Source organism: Scardinius erythrophthalmus (genome assembly GCF_964197995.2).
Source record: "Scardinius erythrophthalmus genome assembly, chromosome: 13".
NCBI lineage: Eukaryota > Metazoa > Chordata > Actinopteri > Cypriniformes > Leuciscidae > Scardinius > Scardinius erythrophthalmus.
In genome coordinates, this window is record NC_138233.1 from 2,972,214 (window position 1) to 2,996,411 (window position 24,198).

The 24,198-nt window shown below is 35.5% G+C and overlaps 2 protein-coding genes across 2 annotated transcripts; both read right to left on the bottom strand.

Annotated features, from left to right (window-relative positions):
• Nucleotides 1–663: 663 nt before the first annotated feature.
• Nucleotides 664–9,075, bottom strand: ube2ka (ubiquitin-conjugating enzyme E2Ka). Its single transcript, XM_081383006.1, has 7 exons — nt 8,920–9,075; nt 7,389–7,482; nt 6,455–6,513; nt 5,357–5,439; nt 5,104–5,203; nt 2,733–2,861; nt 664–1,444 (listed from the first exon to the last, which is right to left on the bottom strand). Exons 1-7 carry the CDS (start codon nt 8,989–8,991, stop codon nt 1,370–1,372), a joined length of 612 nt encoding a protein of 203 aa, XP_081239132.1. The 5' UTR covers nt 8,992–9,075; the 3' UTR covers nt 664–1,369.
• Nucleotides 9,076–10,526: 1,451 nt separating this feature from the next.
• LOC308701010 (microfibril-associated glycoprotein 4-like) lies at nt 10,527–13,071 on the bottom strand. The gene is made up of 6 exons (XM_081383004.1): nt 12,964–13,071; nt 12,778–12,835; nt 12,505–12,708; nt 12,136–12,232; nt 11,600–11,767; nt 10,527–11,001 (listed from the first exon to the last, which is right to left on the bottom strand). Exons 2-6 carry the CDS (start codon nt 12,781–12,783, stop codon nt 10,745–10,747), a joined length of 732 nt encoding a protein of 243 aa, XP_081239130.1. The 5' UTR covers nt 12,784–12,835; nt 12,964–13,071; the 3' UTR covers nt 10,527–10,744.
• Nucleotides 13,072–24,198: the final 11,127 nt, after the last annotated feature.

Consider the following 24,198-nt stretch of genomic DNA (forward strand, 5'->3'; position numbering starts at 1 on the left):
TTATCTGAAATAGAAAGCTTTTGTAACATTAAACACTACCCTTCAAAAGTTTGGGGTCATTAAGAATTTTAATTAAATTTTTTTGGGGAAAGAAATAAATGAATACATTAATTAATCAAGAATTAATTAAATCGATCAAAAGTGACAGTTAATACATTTATAATGTTACAAAAGATTCTATTTCAAATAAATGCTGTTCTTTAGAACTTTCTATTCATCAAAGAATCCTGAAAAAAAATGTCTACAACTGTTTTCAACATTGATTATAATAATGAATTTGATTATCAAATCCTCATATTAGAGTGATTTCTGAAGGATCTTGTTACACTGAAGACTGGAGTAATGATGCTGACATTTTTTAAATATATCAAAATATAAAAAAGTTATTTTAAATTGTCATAATATTTCACAATATTACTGTTTTTTGTGTGTATTTTTTAATCAAATAAAAAACTTTTGAACGGCAGTCTCTCTCTCTCTCTCTATGTGTATATATATGCCAAGATCTGTCTCCATGTCTACATCTGTATGATGTTTTTGTGCTCTCAGAACCTCAGTCAATGCAAAACACAGATCATCCAAACATCACATGCTCAGCCATGAAACTAGTGTTTATTTCACTATTCCACAAAGCAATAATAAATAAAGGCATTGCCACATTGCTTTAATTTATACAGACTTTAATAGCTTTATTTACAGATGAACTCGTCTTTCATATATTTGCGTGTGTGTGTGTTTTCCAGTCTTGAATGTTTGAGATTAACATCTATGAGTGAAGGTACCATTTCACATCGTTCTGTTTGACACTGTAGTTTTAAAAATGTTTTCCAGATAAAAGAGCCAATGATTGAGCGGGAGGGAGAAAGACTGCAGTGCTGATTGTGTGTGTGTGTGTGTGTGTGTGTGTGAGGGGGCGGGGCTACAGTCGGGCTGGAGTCAGATTGCTGCACCGTTCTGAGGGAAATGATGATGATGATCATAATGATGATGAAGATTATAAGAGAGAAAGAAAAAAGGCACATCCAAACCAAAATAAGTAAACAAAAGAAAGAGATAGAAAAGTTCACAGTCAGTTCACCCAAAAATGAAAGTAAACGTATCTTTTCCTCGCGCTCATGTTGTTCAAAACCCGCCATTTGTACTGCAAAATCACCAGCCGCTTTCTTCATACAGAGAAAGAGCAGCGTGAACATTCGGCTAAACGTCTCCTGCTGAACAAATACGACTTCAGAACAACATAAACATGACGTTTTCAGTTTGGGATGAACTATGTTGAGTAAAGGAATGGAAAAGATGGAGAGAGAACAGGAGGATGAAGAGAAAGAGTGTGATTGTGTCAGATCAGGTGCTTTGGCTCCTCGTGTCGGACTCAGTTGCTGAGCAATAGTTCTGTCGCCGTCTCCACGTCCCAGGACTTCGACGACAGCGCCACTATGACTGCGTTCTGCACAGAAGAAAACACGGCATTCTGACGGGAGGAAATACTACACCGACTAAATAGTGTGCAAAATCACATTAGTGGCTTCTAAAGCATAGCATGTGCACTTGTTAGGGCCCTATGGATTCCACAATGCGGGAAAACGTGGACGGAATCGCGGAATCCAGTCATAAAAACAGGATTTACTGTATAGCTCTATGAGGATGAGAACGCATGAACTTCAGCTCCAGAGCCGCTCTGAGTCACTTCATCAGAATTTACCGTTTCATTTAAGAACAACTACTGTCACAAACACACCGAAACTCTCCTCACAGCAACACCTCAAAATAAAAGTTTGGTTTAACTTGAAGAAATTGTGACAGAAATATTTTACAGATGTAAACTCTGTTTGACAAAAAAGTTTGTTTTATTTTATATGATTAAAAGTAATATTGATTTAATCATATGGTTAAAATGAATGTTTTATGCCTTTTCTGACTGCAAGAAAAATTTAAATACATAACAGAATTTATAGGGGGAATTTATAAATAATAAAAATGATTTATAATAAAAAAAAGTTCATAAAAATAATTTATTTTATAAATTATTGTTTTTTATTAATTCAATTAAATATACATAATTTTTGATTATTGCAACTTAATGTTACCATTAAAATGGAATCCAGTAACCTTAACACAGAACTTGGTAATTAAAAAAAAAAAAAAAAAAAAAATGGAATTTGAGAAAAAATTCATAAAACCTATTTCATAGGGCCCTAAACATACTTTTTTGTTAAACTTTTAATAAATTGTTGTTAAATTTATTAAGTTGCATGGTTTCAATTAATTAGACATGCTGTCTGATTCCTAAATTTTAATTTAACCAATAAAAAGGAATTCATAGGGCCCTGATTTTTGTACATGCTTTTTGAACAAATATTTTGCATAGAAGTGCAGCAGGAGAAGCTCAGCTGACAAACCTTCTGCCCGGAACATTAATAGAACGTGCATTCAATGTTATCGGGTTTTTAATTATGTTTTCAGAACGTTAGCAGAAAAACATTATTTATACATCTTGCATAAATCTGTTTCTGAAACATTTTAGTTGGATGTTCGTCTGACGTTTTTTAAATGTTTCTACTTGTTTCAGAACATTCAAAAGTAACGTTTGCATAATGTTTGAAGAATAATAAAATGAAATATTCCCTTAACATTCGTATAACCAAGAAAAATCATTTTTGAAACATTCTGAACATTTAAAATAACATTTTGTTTTCATAACTGTGGTTTTCGTAAGCGTGTGTTTCGCTACTCACTTTCTCGAAGCCCATGGCGCAGAGCTTGTCTATTTTGCGTGTGTAGTCTGGGCTGGAGACGGGAGCTCCTGCGTAAACATGTGACCAGAGTCGAGCCGTCTGTTTGAACATCTCTGGGTTCTGTTTATACTGTCAGACAGGAAACAAACACAGTGAAAACAGGAAGTGACCACATCAGCCTGACACCCAAATGAAGCAGAATCTTGTTTCCTTATATTAGCTAGTAAATATGTGTAGAGTTATCAGTATCTCTTTTTCTAGAACATAACTTTCTGAATTGCACGTTTGCCATATCACTCGTAAACAACAGTAAAACTACGATGGTACAAAAAAGTTTGAGCTTTTTTTAATGTTTGTGAAAGAGTCTCTTCTGCTCACAAAGGCTGCATTTATTTGATTAAAATACAGTAAAAACTGTAAAATATTATTATGACCGCCGCTAGCGTAGCTAGCAAAAGCGGTCATATAGGGATTGTAAAAGTTTTTTTTTTTTTTCGTCACCTACTGAATTTTTCGTCAACGATACCAGGGACACCGAAACACCGGGGAACATGAAATTTGGTGGGCATGTAGCCCCACTAGACTTTTACGGAAAAATTTCGTTTGGTCCCCGGGGGCCACTCCCCCCCCGAGCTGGGCCCCCCCAAACCCCAAAAATGCAGTTTTTCCTAAATAACTACCTGAACCGTGGCACCGAGGATGAAGAAATTTTTATGGTATGTTGCTCTTAAGGGCCCACATCAACCTAGCCCATAATCACTCATTTGTGATTTACGCCACTCCCATAAAAAATGAAAATGCAATATTATTCTGCTTTAATCGCCCCTATCTTCAGTGGAGATGTTCAGAACTGCACCATATTTCATGTGTATGATTAACTTGACATCCTCTGGGGGTATCCTCTGCTAAGTTTCGTAGAATTTCATCCATGGGGGGGTATAAAATAAATTCATTTATGTGCACATTTAGTGACTGTACACTCATCGGCCTGTAGATGGTGCTGTTGAGCGAAGGGTTGCTGGTTTAGGATGATACTGTCACACACACTGACATCCACACGCACAGACACACACCCATACACACACATACAAATCCACATGCACAGACACACACACACAAACACACGCGCACACACATGTACACAGGCACATATACATGCACAGACACACACATACACAAACATACACACAGACATGCACATACTACTACTTTTTTTAGGTATATACATAAACACGCAATACAGCCAAATTGCTCCACGTTATTTATTTTTGTGGAAAGTCAGTGCAGGCCTGAGCGGCGGTCATATTTTGTACCGCCCTGCGGTACATCTAGTTATAAATCATCTGTTTTCTATGTGAATATACAGTAAAGTGTAATTTATTATAATTCCTGTGATCAAAGCTGAATGTTCAGCATCATTACTCCAGTCTTCAGTGTCACATGATCCTTCAGAAATCACTCTAATATGAGGATTTGATGCTCAAGAAACACTTATGATTATATTATGATGAATAGAAAGTCAAAAAAGCAGCATTTATTTGTAACAGTGATCATTTATAACATTATAAATGTCTTTACTGTCACTTTTAATCAATTGAGTGTGTCCTTGCTGAATATTAATAGAAATTAAAATAATAAAAAAGATTGTCTTTCGAAGTTTAATAATCACATTAGGACGCATTCACGATTCCTGTCTTTCTGTCGCCAAATTTAATACATCTTAATGATAATACCATGATACCATTTAAGATATTAAAAACTTTTTATGGCCGTAAATTCGATCAAACAAAATTTAAGATTTTATTTATTTTTATGATTTATCCGTGCACATCATTATTATTTTTAATTCATATCTCGTAATCTTGAATGAGAATAAGTTCCTCTTGCAGCATCTCTGATGTGGGCGGGGCAACCTGTAACTCACATGAGATCCACCAATAGCAAACCACAACCATCCAATCAATTCCACACAGACAAAATCAAGCCCCGCCCACATTTGTTCTCGTTCCAGAAGCGTTTCACTCGGATATACGACACAATAGAGGAGAAAAGACGAGCACAACATCTGTTTCATGTTCACTTTAAGCACACATGGGGACTCTGAACTCTACAGAAACTCTTAAAACCACTAGAGATCTTACTATACTATTTGTACGCCCACTTTTTGTTGCGCATTCCAGACACAAGCTCACATATACATTTATTATTTGTTATTATTTCAACTTTGTGGTGTTTTGTTTCAATTAATGTTTGTGTTTTGTTGTTTGTAGATGTATTGTTAATTTGTTTTTGATATGTAGTGGCTGTTATGTGGTGGGAGACCCTCGAAAACAAGGGGTTAATCCTAATAAATACATAATTCTCTATATACCTGATTGGCGACCACAGCGTCCTGTGGATCATCTGGTTCAGCAGCGGCCAGAAGAGCCTGTAGTGACAGTAACACTGTTCGGAGGGTCATGGCTGCCGCCCTGTAACACACACACACACACACACACACACACACACACACACACACACACACACACACACACACACACACACACACACACACACACACACAGCAGAGAGTTCAGTGTTCACTGTTGCTTCACAGCTCTATAGTGCGTTCAGTAAGATCTTACCACTGGTCCTTCAGGATGTCCAAGCAAATGGCACCTGTTACTGAGCTGATGTTGGGATGCCAGATCTTCGTTATAAACCGCACCTGAAAAACATCAGCGGACAAGAAGAATTAATACCTAAAGTAAAAAACATCAGTCAATAGCAGAGCACGCAGCTCACAATGTGATTCAGATTCAATTCAGGGAATCACAATGCAAATACAAAATGCATCTAAAGCGCTAATATTTGGCGGATTAATGCAACTTGTTGCCATAAAAATCTGCACTACAATCTACAACACACTCTAAAGTTGATAGTTCGTGTGCACAGACAACAGAAGTAGAAGGATAATAAGGTAAATAAGCTTTTTAGACGCAGTTTTTATGCTGTAAATGAGATTATGTATCAGAACCGCCTCAAACGTTGTTGTAGTCAGTCGGCATGCGTCTTGTTTTCTGTGGGAACATTCAACTTCTAAGTGTGGGATGCACGTGTCCCTGTGCAAAGACATGCAGCCTTAGAAAAACTATTTTCTAAACATATCTTTCTCTTGTTTTACAGTAAAATATTCCTCAGCATTTCCATCTTGTTTTCCAGTCGAAATATCAAAATATTAATTTACTTGAGAAGCAAAATGACTTCAGATATTAAGTAAAATATATTAAAAATGAATTTACTTTATGCTTAAAACAAGAACAAATATCTGCCAATGAGATCAGAACATCACTTGTTTTCCATTTGAATTAAGTTTGTTTTTCTGACTCCATGGGCAGATATTTGTTCTTGTTTTAAGTATTAGTTTTTGATCATTTGTTCATAAAACAAGCATTATATCTTCAGTGATTTTGCTTCTCCAGAAAATGTATCTTGATTATTTGTTCATAAAACAAGACTTCTCCAGTAAATGGTAAATGCATTTTGATTTAAGAATGTTTAGATATTTGTGCTGGAAAACAAGACAGAAACACTGATGAAGAACACTGAACTTTGTTTTTATTGTACTTCTATGAAGGCTCCTGCATATAATCGTTTGCACAAACTTCACAGCACTCCTGATCTACCATATGATACCAACAGTTAAACTAGATTAGCCAGTGTTTAACCCAGTGTTGACTCACCTTTGGTGGATTAAATGGATACGTCTCTGGAATTTTAATTTCTAGTTGAAATCTGCCACCTACAAAACAGGAAAAGACAGAAAGTCACAAAGTAGAGACAAAATCAAAACAGTTTATGAAATCAACATCATATTAGTGTAAATATCTACTCCAGTAAGCATGTCACCAAGACATATGTTAAAAAAAACATAATCTGAAACGTTTAGAAACATCAACATAAACAAGTGCATGCATTTAGAAAATTGATTGACGTTCCAATGTCAGAAAGGGAAGATTTTAGAAATGAGACACTAATGTACAAGACAAAAATGGCTAAATAACCACACACTGTCATTTTATTCAGGAAAAATATCAGGAAGATTCCTTGTAGAGCTTTGGAATTTGAAAATAACATTAATTTGGTTTTATCTGTATTTAAAATCAGTCGACACATACGAGACTGTACAATATCAAACGCTGATTGCAAGTATTGAAGAGCTTGTGAAGCTGATGATGCACGATAATAAATGGCAGAATCATCTTTATAAAGACCTAGCATTGAGAATGTTATCACAGATATTATTTATAAACAAGGAAAATAAAATGGGTCCCAGTACAGACCCCTGAGGGACTCCTTTAGAGACAGAACAACAATGCCTTGTCTCTTTAAAAGAATGTCATGATCAGCTGTGTCAAAAGCCTTCGATAAATCAAGAAAATGAGCAAATTTGCCTGCAATCTAAGGCATTAATAATGTCGCTAAACACTTTAATAACAGCTGTAACTGTGCTATTATGCATTCAAAAACCAGATAGAAAAGGAGAAAGAAGATTATTTAGGTGCCATTGTCGGGCGTGGCATCAAATAGTGCAGATATCTTGAGATGTATGTGGTTGATCAGGTAAGACAGAAACACAGTTAATAGATCAGAATAGCCTAATTCCTTTGCTCTCGCCTTCATAAGGTGTATCTGGCGGTCCTGCGATTTCCCCCCTCAGTTCTGTGAAATTCTCATCCACTAAATCAACTTTGATCTGGTTTTTACTCGTCTGTGAAAATAAAAAGAAATGTCAGGAAAATTAGTCAACAAATTTTTTTTTAAATAAAATCCATTCCACAACATTGGCCACTTCCATCCCTGAAATGAGAGCAGAAAATGCCTAGGAAAGTATGGATTAGGTTTCCAACTTTGGAAGACAGCTATTAGTTTTCTTCATGCCCTCAAAAATAAACACAGACTCCAAAATTTAAAGTCGAAGCTTGAAATTGAAATGGCTAAATCCAAAGTCAAAACCCCTAAACTTCGCAACTAAATCAAAAATTCATACATAATGGCATACAAAACTCGCCAGAATTCAAAAGGACCAACTCTAGCAAAAACATCCTAGAAAGTTCCGACAAGGCTCTCTCAAAGTTATGAACAAATGTTCTTGACAAAACATACTTTTGTTAACTTGGATACTGTAGTCAAGTCATAGTACCGTGATGATATCAGAAGGTAAAATGCAACTAAAAGTAAAAAAGAAAAAACGTGATTGTTTTTGTACCATGGTAATACTATGGTATTTTTGGCACTTCGTTTGTGACTGACAGTTGTCACAACTCACTAGAATTGGCTATACCCAAATAAACCTGTAATTTAAGTTAGATTAATACTTAATGAAGGATCAGAGATTTAGATGGTAAATTCAGTTCGTTGTTTCTTAAGTTTTCGTTTATACTCGTGTTAAAAGTGTCACACAACATTCAATACACACATTAGTACATCATAACACAAATTATTTAAAGAATAAACTTTAATCACGAGTCACAAATGGAGGTTTTAATGAAAATTCGCGCCCGTAATACAATTATAATAATCATCAATTATCATTGTTGTGATTCTGTCGAAACTATTATCAAATCCATGACAAAACTACAATAAAAAGTTTACAAACCTATCAGCCCACATAAATTAACCCAAATATTAATTGTTGTGCGTCTAAAAATGTTGTTTTAACGTCAAACGTAAGCGTAAATATGTGTGTTTACGTAGCACTAGCTGGCCTTCAGTTAGCATGCGGCTAATCACACACACACAGGCCTTTATTAAAAAACACTATAAACACACATAAATACACATCAAACCACTGCATAAAAACAATATACACCGCAGAATCGATTAAGTAAGCCATTTGAATGCCAGAGAAATGTGTTGTGGCTCGTTTCGGCGGGTTTGGACTCGTTTAAATGCTGTTCGGCCTGGACGGGACAAACATCCCATAATATTCCCCCAAATCGCGTATCTGACACCACAAACACACATTAAACTGCATTATCTCAGTGAACGAGACAAATCACAGCAGTAGCGGACTCGGTCCGGATCAGAGAGAGTCACAATTGATCCGTCCATCATCTCACATGATTAAATGCACATGTGTCAGTCATAAGGCATGATTGACAGCTGTCAAGCAAAATACACACATGTGTGTAAGTGTTAAACGAACCTCTTCGCTTTTCAGAACCTCTTTAAACTCCCGTTTGATCCGCTGGACCGCGATGTTGGCCATGCTGTTCATACACCACCACCAACAACACACACACACACGCACGCACGCACGCACACACACACACACACACACACACACACACACACACACACCTCTCTCTCTCTCTCTCTCTCTCTCTCTCTCTCTCTCTCTCTCTCTCTCTCCTCATTTGCAGGCATCTGTATACAAGAAAAATGTGCAAAAGTGCAATAACAGTACGATGGTATTTTTGATGTGCCTTGGCTACATGAATATGGTAATGATTCCATATCAAAGTACCAGTATTGACTCCTGATACCAGTAATAACCACAGTACCTTTTGCACAACCTTCAGTTTTTGTCCTATTATTCAGAGCGAGTGTGAGCGAATGGTGTGTCTCTATCAGAGTAAGAAGTTTTAGTTTTAAGGTGCTTTATTGGCATGACAAATGTTTTTAGGCTACATCCGTATTTCCAAATCATTTGAAAAGTAGTGCAAAACAACATAAAAACTGTGTAATGGACAAATACAAAACTAAATAATAAAATTAATTTATAAGTAAATAATATAATAAGAATTATGCACTTCATCCTTCAACTGCTTTTTGTTTCGATTATTGGTTCAATAGCAGCTTCCAGCCTTACATAAACATTTGAAATACATTTTGAATACATTAAATAAATACATTTGTGTGTGTGTGTGTGTGTGTGTGTGTGTGTGTGTGTGTGTTTATCTAGTTAATTCAACAGAAGTTCACCCAAGGCTGCTTGAGAGATAGTCTAATAGGGCCAAAAAAATATATTTGAATTTCAAAACATCTTCTATATGGAAAAGTCGACTCATTGTCAGAGTCACTGTTGTTCTTCAAGTTCATCATGCTAGTAAAGTTGCTTTATTTTGCAACTTCGCTGTGCTTTAACGTATAGCCGACCTTGAACATCTTTCAGTGAGTCTGCCGTCACAGAAGACGAAGTTGGTTCATTTCTACCTACATTTTTATTCTGATTACACCTAAATATATTCATGTTTGTATTTTCTTATTTCTTAGGCTCCACTTTTGACTATTCTTGTGTAAGACTGTCTGTGTGTAACTTCTTATGTGCACATCGTGGACACACCCTGACAAAACAAGGCCTTGGACACACTTATACACACACACACACAAACGGGAACTCTCTTACTTGACATCTGACCTCTCTTACTTGATATTATATTTCTTAATATGCCATTATATGGTAGAGATTGATCTTTGAGGACTATGATTGCAAAGACAAAAATACTGAAGAAGAACAGCACTTTTTTGCAGTAGAAGTTCTATTATATATATATATAGGCTACATATAGATCTAGCTTTTTTATCAAATTAATTAAAACATAATGTTGCATTTTCAAACTGTTGCTAAAACAACTAATTTTTGCTCCATAGACATTTATGTTTAGAGAACATATTGACATATTGTGTCCTCTTTTATTTACTTGAAACACTGAATACACTATTTTCCTAATTCATATATGAAGCCCACATGAGTATTGCTATTGTCTATTTAGTTTATTAATACATAAAACTCACAAAAAACAACATATTGCTTGCATGAGCATACACTTTTATTACTTTAAAATCAAAGCAAACAAAGCATGTAGAAAAGCTTGAAGTCATGAACCCAATTTCAACATTTTTATTTAAAAGGACAACAGATGTCAAATTATTTTTTCTGATGGGAATATGCTGGTCGCCATATTTTAAGAAAGATCCACATGAATGCATTACAGTTGTGGATATGCAAAGCGTTTGTAACCCCTGGTCTACATCACGCGTCTGATCTTCATGGTGATGGACTTCAGAGATCTCCAGCTTTTCTTCCAGTCGTACCAGTTGGCCGCAGTATTTATAGTCACAGTCTCTTTCCCCCACAAATACTGACCAGTGGGGTTTGTGCTATAACAATTATTGTACCAAAACCCTCCTGATCTACTTATAGCACAGGAGCCATCTTTCCAACTGTCTTGGTCTTTGTCAAAGGTGGAGAACTTCATTCCATTGTGAGTACTCAAAGAGTCACCTGCAAAAAGGAGAAACTTTCATTATAGACACACTTTTATTTAACTTTTCATTCATCTAAAATAAAATTATTTAAAGTCCCCCTGTAGTCAATAATTGTATCCCTTAAAACCCATCTTTGATCACCAAAATGACATATTTAAAAGTTTTTTCTTGGATTTTTTTTCTTAATGCCTTTAAATATCTTGAATGTAACTCGACACCCTCGCCTCATTTAGTATGCGCGGTTCTATGAATATGCAAATGAGCCCCGCCTCCACTCACTCAGCTCAGAGATCCACTGGTTGGCGATCACACGTTGATCTGATTGGTTACAAGGTAGTTTGTCAGTCAGAAACACCAGCGAAACCGTAAAAATACTCAGAAATGGTGTTGACATGAGTTTGTACATGGTTTGTCTTAAAGCATATTAAAAACACCACATAGACACATAAACAACATTAAAACTTAATTTCACCACAGGGGGACTTTAAAAAAAAACGTTAGTTTAAACATGGTTTAAAGCATTTTCATCCTCCTTAATTAAACAATCCAGCTTGTGTAGATTCATCATTAGGGTCACACAAGTGAAAACCTGAAAACATTTGTGGATATTTTACCTGCTCCTCCATTTACGAAGCCGCTGATTTGTAGTTTGTACCCATTAGCCTCAGAATCCACAGAGAAGGACTCGTACTCAGCGTAAGCCGTTGACCCATCAAAATCCTCCAAATCTACTCTGAGGTTATACTGATTCCTGCGTGTCAGCTGGTAAATAAACTCTAAACCTGTTGAAAACATGAAATGAAACCGTTTAGCAGGCTAACTCAAAGAAATGTCCACATAAATCTGCATTCACAGGCTGTGGTCCAGATTAGGGAAGGTTTACACGTCAAGGATAGAAAAGTTTATCCTCTGTATTTTTTTGCTTTCAGACGGATCCGCTGAAATGACTAAAAACGCTGTTTCTTTTTTTAGTTTAGTGTCGCTTTTAAAAAACGTGCACTTTGAAATCCGTTTTCAAAGCACATAATTCTTTATGATTATTTTTCATTTGAAAACATGGTTGTGTAAACGGCCCCTTTCCATGTGTCTGATTGCATGTTTTTCTCTTTGTTTGCTTTTTTTTTGCCCAAAATGTCCCAAAAACACTCACCCAGCCAGTATTCGCCTTCTTTATTACCAAAACCCTGTTTATAACTGTCCCATGGCCTGAAGAAATTCACCTCGCCGTCCATTCGCCTGAGAATCACCTGAAACATTCATAAATCATTCATCGGTTTTACATAATTCATCTTTTAAGGGTGTAAAGCATTAAAAAAGTTTTTTATTTTTAAAGTTTTTTAAATTTTCAGGCTTTCTTTAGCAACAAATGTCAATTTTGTTGTGTGATTCCTAAGCTGCCAAATGCATGACAGTCTTTTATGAACTATTTCACACTTAGATGCTATATAAGTAAAATAAAAGAGCACAAATAAAAGCACTCTGTGACAATAGTATATATTACTATAAAATATGCAAATACCGTCCAGTGGCCTCTTTCATGGAGTCCGGTGAGGACCATCTGACAGTAGACCTGCACCGGTCCATCTTCTGAGGAGACGGTGTAAACGCCACTGGCAGTTTTCCCACTCGAATAAATATCAGAGCAGTCAGTGGCAAAGCATTCAATTTTGGACACTTCAGTCGCCATCAACACTGCAAACAGCGCAGACAAACACAGCAACACCTGAGAGAGACACACAACTCAAGATCTGCTGTCTGACTGCATCTGACATTCTTACACACTAACACTCACACTCATGTTTGCGGAGTTGCTTCAGAGGTCCAGCTCAGAGGATAGGTGGGATTTGCACCTGAAATACAGTTCAGACAATTAAAATCACCTTGAACGTGAACACATATTCAGTAATTTCCTGAAGAATAAAATGTATATTTTGTTGAGATCTGCATCGTCTTCAAAATGACCAGAAATAAAACTCACCGTATGGGTTGAGAATCTTGTGAATGTTCAGACAGACGAGAGATGTGTCTTTAAATATCTCTCCAATCGTCAGGATCCTCCTCTGTATCTGACACATTTACAAAAAAACACTAAAGCTTTTACCTTCAAATCTTTGTTGGACAGTCATGGGTTAGATGCCATAAATGGAGAAGTATTTAGCCCTTTTTTGGCAGCCTGCTTTATCATCTTCAAAGGAAGTCAAAAGAGGAATTTATTTAATCTAAAAGTGATGATAAAGTAACTGATTGCAACAGACCCCTTAAGAAAAACAGGTAAGAAAACCCTAGTCATAATTTGTAATTTCTTAAAGCTTAAAGGGTTTGTTCCAACCAGGTCCTGATGCCTTTTTGACATACAAACATTCAAAACATCTTTAACATGATGTTGGTGACTAAACATGCTGTGACAAATCAACTGATTCACATTTGATCGGTGTTACAACTCTGCAACCATCCCAGGTACAGCGGCCCTGCAGCTCTTTAAACGAGTCAAACCTCCAGAACCTCAACATTCATAACCAAGTTAAAAATGTTATTAAAACCAACAAATTCAAATGACTTGATTGTAAGTGTTAAATTATTGTTTTGAGGGACCTATCTTTATTATGATGCATTTTATAGTGCATAGTGTATAAATGCATGGTGTATAAGTGAATAGTGTATAAGTTAATAGTGTATAAGTGCATAGTGTATAAATGCATGGCATATAAGTGAATAGTGTATAAGTGCATAGTGCATAGTGTATAAGTGCATAGTGTATAAATGCATGGCGTATAAGTGAATAGTGTATAAGTGCATAGTGCATAGTGTATAAGTGCATAGTGTATAAATGCATGGCGTATAAGTGAATAGTGTATAAGTGCATAGTGCATAGTGTATAAGTGCATAGTGTATAAATGCATGGCGTATAAGTGAATAGTGTATAAGTGCATAGTGCATAGTGTATAAGTGTATAGTGTATAAGTGAATAGTGTATAAGTGCATAGTGTATAAGTGCATAGTGTATAAGTGTATAGTGTATAAGTGCATAGTGTATAAGTGTATAGTGTATAAGTGCATAGTGCATAAGTGAATAGTGTATAAGTGCATAGTGTATAAGTGAATAGTGTATAAGTGCATAGTAAGTGAATAGTGTATAAGTGAATAGTGTATAAGTGCATAGTGTATCAGTGAATAGTGTATAAGTGAATAGTGTATAAGTGAATAGTGTATAAGTGTATAGTGTATAAGTGAATAGTGTATAAGTGTATAGTGTATAAGTGAATAGTGTATAAGTGAATAGTGTATAAGTGTATAGTGTATAAGTGAATAGTGTATAAGTGAATAGTGTATAAGTGTATAGTGTATAAGTGAATAGTGTATAAGTGTATAGTGTATAAGTGCATAGTGTATAAGTGTACAGTGTATAAGTGTATAGTGTATAAGTGTATAGTGTATAAGTGAATAGTGTATAAGTGTATAGTGTATAAGTGAATAGTGTAAAAGTGTATAGTGTATAAGTGCATAGTGTATAAGTGTACAGTGTATAAGTGTATAGTGTATAAGTGTATAGTGTATAAGTGAATAGTGTATAAGTGTATAGTGTATAAGTGTATAGTGTATAAGTGTATAGTGTATAAGTGTATAGTGTATAAGTGAATAGTGTATAAGTGTATAGTGTATAAGTGTATAGTATATAAGTGTATAGTGTATAAGTGAATAGTGTATAAGTGAATAGTGTATAAGTGCATAGTGTATAAGTGCATAGTGTATAAGTGAATAGTGTATAAGTGAATAGTGTATAAGTGAATAGTGTATAAGTGTACAGTGTATAAGTGCATAGTGTATAAGTGCATAGTGTATACGTGTATAGTGTATAAGTGTATAGTGTATAAGTGAATAGTGTATAAGTGTATAGTGTATAAGTGAATAGTGCATAAGTGTATAGTGTATAAGTGCATAGTGTATAAGTGTACAGTGTATAAGTGTATAGTGTATAAGTGAATAGTGCATAAGTGTATAGTGTATAAGTGCATAGTGTATAAGTGTACAGTGTATAGTGTATAAGTGCATAGTGTATAAGTGTATAGTGTATAAGTGAATAGTGCATAAGTGTATAGTGTATAAGTGCATAGTGTATAAGTGTACAGTGTATAAGTGTATAGTGTATAAGTGAATAGTGCATAAGTGTATAGTGTATAAGTGCATAGTGTATAAGTGTACAGTGTATAGTGTATAAGTGCATAGTGTATAAGTGTATAGTGTATAAGTGAATAGTGTATAAGTGAATAGTGTATAAGTGAATAGTGTATAAGTGTATAGTGTATAAGTGTATAGTGTATAAGTGAATAGTGTATAAGTGAATAGTGTATAAGTGTATAGTGTATAAGTGAATAGTGTATAAGTGAATAGTGTATAAGTGAATAGTGTACAAGTGAATAGTGTATAAGTGCATAGTGTATAAGTGCATAGTGTATAAGTGCATAGTGTATAAGTGAATAGTGTATAAGTGTATAGTGTATAAGTGCATAGTGTATAAGTGCATAGTGTATAAGTGTATAAGTGTATAGTGTATAAGTGCATAGTGTATAAGTGAATAGTGTATAAGTGAATAGTGTATAAGTGAATAGTGTATAAGTGAATAGTGTATAAGTGCATAGTGTATAAGTGCATAGTGTATAAGTGAATAGTGTATAAGTGAATAGTGTATAAGTGTACAGTGTATAAGTGTATAGTGTATAAGTGCATAGTGTATAAGTGCATAGTGTATAAGTGCATAGTGTATAAGTGTATAGTGTATAAGTGTATAGTGTATAAGTGAATAGTGTATAAGTGTATAGTGTATAAGTGAATAGTGCATAAGTGTATAGTGTATAAGTGCATAGTGTATAAGTGTACAGTGTATAAGTGTATAGTGTATAAGTGAATAGTGCATAAGTGTATAGTGTATAAGTGTACAGTGTATAGTGTATAAGTGCATAGTGTATAAGTGTATAGTGTATAAGTGAATAGTGCATAAGTGTATAGTGTATAAGTGCATAGTGTATAAGTGTACAGTGTATAAGTGTATAGTGTATAAGTGAATAGTGCATAAGTGTATAGTGTATAAGTGCATAGTGTATAAGTGTACAGTGTATAGTGTATAAGTGCATAGTGTATAAGTGTATAGTGTATAAGTGAATAGTGTATAAGTGAATAGTGTATAAGTGAATAGTGTATAAGTGTATAGTGTATAAGTGAATAGTGTATAAGTGAATAGTGTATAAGTGTATAGTGTATAAGTGAATAGTGTATAAGTGAATAGTGTATAAGTGAATAGTGTATTTGTGTATAGTGTACAAGTGAATAGTGTATAAGTGCATAGTGTATAAGTGCATAGTGTATAAGTGAATAGTGTATAAGTGCATAGTGTATAAGTGCATAGTGTATAAGTGTATAAGTGTATAGTGTATAAGTGCATAGTGTATAAGTGTATAGTGTATATTGTATAAGTGAATAGTGTATAGTGTATAAGTGTATAGTGTATATTGTATAAGTGTATAGTGTATAAGTGCATAGTGTATAAGTGCATAGTGTATAAGTGAATAGTGTATAAGTGAATAGTGTATAAGTGAATAGTGTATAAGTGAATAGTGTATAAGTGTATAGTGTATAAGTGAATAGTGTATAAGTGTATAGTGTTTAAGTGCATAGTGTATAAGTGAATAGTGTATAAGTGAATAGTGTATAAGTGTATAGTGTATAAGTGCATAGTGTATAAGTGAATAGTGTATAAGTGAATAGCGTATAAGTGAATAGTGTATAAGTGAATAGTGTATAAGTGAATAGTGTATAAGTGTATAGTGTATAAGTGCATAGTGTATAAGTGAATAGTGTATAAGTGAATAGTGTATAAGTGTATAGTGTATAAGTGCATAGTGTATAAGTGAATAGTGTATAAGTGAATAGTGTATAAGTGTATAAGTGTATAGTGTATAAGTGCATAATGTATAAGTGAATAGTGTATAAGTGCATAGTGTATAAGTGTATAGTGTATAAGTGAATAGTGTATAAGTGTATAGTGTATAAGTGAATAGTGTATAAGTGAATAGTGTATTTGTGTATAGTGTATAAGTGCATAGTGTATAAGTGCATAGTGTATAAGTGCATAGTGTATAAGTGAATAGTGTATAAGTGTATAGTGTATAAGTGCATAGTGTATAAGTGCATAGTGTATAAGTGCATAGTGTATAAGTGCATAGTGTATAAGTGAATAGTGTATAAGTGTATAGTGTATAAGTGCATAGTGTATAAGTGCATAGTGTATAAGTGAATAGTGTATAAGTGAATAGTGTATAAGTGAATAGTGTATAAGTGTATAAGTGAATAGTGTATAAGTGCATAGTGTATAAGTGAATAGTGTATAAGTGCATAGTGTATAAGTGTATAGTGTATAAGTCCATAGTGTATAAGTGAATAGTGTATAAGTGTATAGTGTATAAGTGCATAGTGTATAAGTGTATAGTGTATAAGTGCATAGTGTATAAGTGAATAGTGTATAAGTGAATAGTGTATAAGTGTATAGTGTACAAGTGCATCATGTATAAGTGTATAGTGTATAAGTGAATAGTGTATAAGTGCATAGTGTATAAGTGTATAAGTGTATAGTGTATAAGTGCATAGTGTATAAGTGTATAGTGTATATTGTATAAGTGAATAGTGTATAGTGTATAAGTGTATAGTGTATATTGTATAAGTGTATAGTGTATAGTGTATAGTGTATAAGTGAATAGTGTATAAGTGTATATTGTATAAGTGTATAGTGTATAGTTTATAAGTGAATAGTGTATAAGTGTATAGTGTATAAGTGCATAGTGTATAAGTGTATAGTGTATAAGTGTATAGTGTATAAGTGAATAGTGTATAAGTGTATAGTGTATAAGTGAATAGTGCATAAGTGTATAGTGTATAAGTGCATAGTGTATAAGTGTACAGTGTATAGTGTATAAGTGCATAGTGTATAAGTGTATAGTGTATAAGTGAATAGTGTATAAGTGAATAGTGTATAAGTGAATAGTGTATAAGTGTATAGTGTATAAGTGAATAGTGTATAAGTGAATAGTGTATAAGTGTATAGTGTATAAGTGAATAGTGTATAAGTGAATAGTGTATAAGTGAATAGTGTATTTGTGTATAGTGTACAAGTGAATAGTGTATAAGTGCATAGTGTATAAGTGCATAGTGTATAAGTGCATAGTGTATAAGTGCATAGTGTATAAGTGAATAGTGTATAAGTGCATAGTGTATAAGTTCATAGTGTATAAGTGTATAAGTGTATAGTGTATAAGTGCATAGTGTATAAGTGTATAGTGTATATTGTATAAGTGAATAGTGTATAGTGTATAAGTGTATAGTGTATATTGTATAAGTGTATAGTGTATAAGTGCATAGTGTATAAGTGCATAGTGTATAAGTGAATAGTGTATAAGTGAATAGTGTATAAGTGAATAGTGTATAAGTGAATAGTGTATAAGTGTATAGTGTATAAGTGAATAGTGTATAAGTGTATAGTGTTTAAGTGCATAGTATATAGGTGAATAGTGTATAAGTGATTAGTGTATAAGTGTATAGTGTATAAGTGCATAGTGTATAAGTGATTAGTGTATAAGTGAATAGTGTATAAGTGAATAGTGTATAAGTGAATAGTGTATAAGTGAATAGTGTATAAGTGTATAGTGTATAAGTGCATAGTGTATAAGTGCATAGTGTATAAGTGAATAGTGTATAAGTGAATAGTGTATAAGTGAATAGTGTATAAGTGTATAGTGTATAAGTGTATAGTGTATAAGTGTATAGTGTATAAGTGCATAATGTATAAGTGAATAGTGTATAAGTGCATAGTGTATAAGTGTATAGTGTATAAGTGAATAGTGTATAAGTGTATAGTGTATAAGTGAATAGTGTGTAAGTGAATAGTGTATTTGTGTATAGTGTATAAGTGCATAGTGTATAAGTGCATAGTGTATAAGTGCATAGTGTATAAGTGCATAGTGTATAAGTGCATAGTGTATAAGTGCATAGTGTATAAGTGAATAGTGTATAAGTGTATAGTGTATAAGTGCATAGTGTATAAGTGCATAGTGTATAAGTGCATAGTGTATAAGTGCATAGTGTATAAGTGTATAGTGTATAAGTGCATAGTGTATAAGTGCATAGTGTATAAGTGAATAGTGTATAAGTGCATAGTGTATAAGTGCATAGTGTATAAGTGAATAGTGTATAAGTGAATAGTGTATAAGTGAATAGTGTATAAGTGTATAAGTGAATAGTGTATAAGTGCATAGTGTATAAGTGAATAGTGTATAAGTGCATAGTGTATAAGTGTATAGTGTATAAGTCCATAGTGTATAAGTGAATAGTGTATAAGTGTATAGTGTATAAGTGCATAGTGTATAAGTGTATAGTGTATAAGTGCATAGTGTATAAGTGAATAGTGTATAAGTGAATAGTGTATAAGTGTATAGTGTATAAGTGCATCATGTATAAGTGTATAGTGTATAAGTGAATAGTGTATAAGTGCATAGTGTATAAGTGTATAAGTGTATAGTGTATAAGTGCATAGTGTATAAGTGTATAGTGTATATTGTATAAGTGAATAGTGTATAGTGTATAAGTGTATAGTGTATATTGTATAAGTGTATAGTGTATAGTGTATAAGTGAATAGTGTATAAGTGTATATTGTATAAGTGTATAGTGTATAGTTTATAAGTGAATAGTGTATAAGTGTATAGTGTATAAGTGCATCATGTATAAGTGTATAGTGTATAAGTGAATAGTGTATAAGTGCATAATGTATAAGTGAATAGTGTATAAGTGTATAAGTGTATAGTGTATATTGTATAAGTGAATAGTGCATAGTGTATAAGTGTATAGTGTATATTGTATAAGTGTATAGTGTATAGTGTATAAGTGAATAGTGTATAAGTGTATAGTCTATAAGTGAATAGTATATAAGTGAATAGTGTATAAGTGTATAGTGCATAAGTGCATCATGTATAAGTGCATAGTGTATAAGTGAATAGTGTATAAGTGCATAATGTATAAGTGAATAGTGTATTAGTGCATAGTGTATAAGTGTATAGTGTATATTGTATAAGTGTATAGTGTATAAGTGCATAGTGTATAAGTGAACAGTGTATAAGTGTATAGTGTATAAGTGCATAGTGTATAAGTGAATAGTATATAAGTGAATAGTGTATAAGTGTATAGTGTATAAGTGAATAGTGTATAAGTGAATAGTGTATAAGTGAATAGTGTATAAGTGCATAGTGTATAAGTGTATAGTGTATAAGTGCATAATGTATAAGTGAATAGTGTATAAGTGAATAGTGTATAAGAGTATAGTGTATAAGTGCATAATGTATAAGTGAATAGTGTATAGTGTATAAGTGAATAGTGTATAAGTGAATAGTGTATAAGTGTTTAAGTGTATAGTGTATAAGTGTATAGTGTATAAGTGCATAGTGTATAAGTGAATAGTATAATAGAATAATTAATGACCTTGGTTTAATCTGAGATGCAGGTAATGCTACAGCTCTGATTTTATTGGACTTGAGTGCGGCTTTTGATACAATAGACCATGTGATTCCCATAAAGCGGTTATCCCAATTGGTTGGAATATGTGGGACAGTTTTTAAGTGGTTCAAGTCTGATCTTACTGATAGAGGATTCTCATTGAAGTATGGTAACTTTGTTTCAACAACAGTGCCTGTCACTTGTGGGGTTCCTCAGGGTTCTGTTATTGGCCCAATTTTATTTTATTAGTACATGTTGCCCCTGAGTTCGATTTAAAAAAAAAAAAAAAAGGCATGTCTTACCATTTATACGCCGACGATACACAAATTTATCTCCCTTTGAAATCAGGAGAGGATTGTGGTCTAACTCACTGTTGGCACGTCTGGAGGAGGTTAAGAGCTGGATGACTCATAATTTGGTTCAGTTAAACCAAAGTAAAACTGCGATTATGCTTTTTGGCCCTGCCAGAGGATGCTTCGATATTGCAACATATTTTGGCACATGGTCAGACTATTGCCATGACCAAGTAAAAAATGTAGGTGTTGTGTTTGACCCAGAGCTGAAATTTGATAAGCGGATTAAGTCGTGATTAAGAGTTGCTTTGTTCCAGATTAGGACTATTGCACGTTTAAAGCCTATTCTGTTGAGAAAAGATTTAATTTCGAATTGGCCATTACTATTACAGACGTCCTGTGGTAAAATTACATTTTTGCAACCAACAGCCTTGCAGAAAGGTATGTGTGCAGACATTTAAAAGCGGAATAAAGGAACTTGCACACTTAATGGACTTGGAAGATAAGATCTCTGTTTTGTAGTGTCGCACTAAATTGCACTACAGGCCAATCGCCAGCAGATCTTTTTCTTAAAGGGACACGTCACCGATTAGCATTAAGCTTTGTATCAGTAGAAACCCGGTAGTATTTTCGAATGACCGTGAGATGAGACATTTCTGTATTGTGTGTCTGGAAAAAATGTGATGTATTGTATGCTTGCATGTTTTGAGACAGTTGAGATTCCGTAGCTGTAGTGCTGGGAATGTTGGGAAATGTTCGGGGGCGCGCATTTTTGTGCAGATTAAATGTCTAATAAGGGGAGAACTTCCACTCTCAGTAAACTTCCGGCTTCTGAACGGGTTGCAGTTCCACTCTGGCTCCACATGAGGGCGCTCACAAGACGAGTGCAGAATGAATGGAGGTCTATGGCGCTATACTTCTCAAAATCCACTTTTCTCATGATATAATTTTTTGTCTAGTAATTTGAATGTTGTATTCGAAAGGAGATGCAAAGAAATTACACATTGCTGGGTGATAGATTTTTTAGAGTCACTTATTTGCTTTGAAAATGTCAATGACGTCATACACATCGTACGACCAGAGATACTGCTTTACGCAATCCTTCAGTCACTTTGGTGCTTTCGTGCTCTGCACTTTCTTTTCTCTCGAGGCATCGACAACACAGCTGACACAGGTAAACACACAACACAGCTGACACAGGTAAACACACAACACAGCTGACACAGGTAAACACACAACACAGCTGACACAGGCAAACACACAACACAGCTGACACAGGTAAACACACAACACAGCTGACACAGGCAAACACACAACACAGCTGACACAGGCAAACACACAACACAGCTGACACAGGCAAACACACAACACAGCTGACACAGGCAAACACACAACACAGCTGACACAGGCAAACACACAACACAGCTGACACAGGCAAACACACAACACAGCTGACACAGGTAAACACACAACACAGCTGACACAGGTAAACACACAACACAGCTGACACAGGTAAACACACAACACAGCTGACACAGGCAAACACACAACACAGCTGACACAGGTAAACACACAACACAGCTGACACAGGCAAACACACAACACAGCTGACACAGGCAAACACACAACACAGCCGACACAGGCAAACACACAACACAGCTGACACAGGCAAACACACAACACAGCTGACACAGGTAAACACACAACACAGCTGACACAGGTAAACACACAACACAGCTGACACAGGCAAACACACAACACAGCTGACACAGGCAAACACGCAACACAGCTGACACAGGTAAACACGCAACACAGCTGACACAGGTAAACACGCAACACAGCTGACACAGGTAAACACACAACACAGCTGACACAGGTAAACACACAACACAGCTGACACAGGCAAACACACAACACAGCCGACACAGGCAAACACACAACACAGCCGACACAGGTAAACACACAACACAGCCGACACAGGCAAACACACAACACAGCTGACAAAGGTAAACACACAACACAGCTTACACAGGTAAACACACAACACAGCTGACACAGGTAAACACACAACACAGCTGACACAGGTAAACACACAACACAGCTGACACAGGCAAACACACAACACAGCTGACACAGGCAAACACACAACACAGCCGACACAGGGAAACACACAACACAGCTGACACAGCACAGCTGACACAGGTAAACACACAACACAGCCGACACAGGCAAACACACGACACAGCTGACACAGGCAAACACACAACACAGCCGACACAGGTAAACACACGACACAGCTGAAACAGGTAAACACACAACACAGCTGACACAGGCAAACACACAACACAGCTGACACAGGCAAACACACAACACAGCCGACACAGGTAAACACACAACACAGCTGACACAGGTAAACACACAACACAGCTGACACAGGCAAACACACAACACAGCTGACACAGGTAAACACACAACACAGCTGACACAGGTAAACACACAACACAGCTGACACAGGTAAACACACAACACAGCTGACACAGGCAAACACACAACACAGCTGACACAGGTAAACACACAACACAGCTGACACAGGTAAACACACAACACAGCTGACACAGGCAAACACACAACACAGCCGACACAGGCAAACACACAACACAGCCGACACAGGCAAACACACAACACAGCTGACACAGGTAAACACACAACACAGCTGACACAGGTAAACACACAACACAGCTGACACAGGCAAACACACAACACAGCCGACACAGGCAAACACACAACACAGCTGACACAGGCAAACACACAACACAGCTGACACAGGTAAACACACAACACAGCTGACACAGGTAAACACACAACACAGGCAAACACAGGTAAACACACGACACAGCTGACACAGGCAAACACACGACACAGCCGACACAGGCAAACACACAACACAGCCGACACAGGTAAACACACAACACAGCTGACACAGGCAAACACACAACACAGCTGACACAGGCAAACACACAACACAGCCGACACAGGGAAACACACAACACAGCCGACACAGGTAAACACACAACACAGCCGACACAGGTAAACACACAACACAGCTGACACAGGCAAACACACAACACAGCCGACACAGGTAAACACACGACACAGCCGACACAGGCAAACACACGACACAGCCGACACAGGTAAACACACGACACAGCTGACACAGGCAAACACACAACACAGCTGACACAGGCAAACACACGACACAGCCGACACAGGCAAACACACGACACAGCTGACACAGGTAAACACACGACACAGCTGACACAGGCAAACACACAACACAGCTGACACAGGGAAACACACAACACAGCTAACACAGGTAAACACACAACAC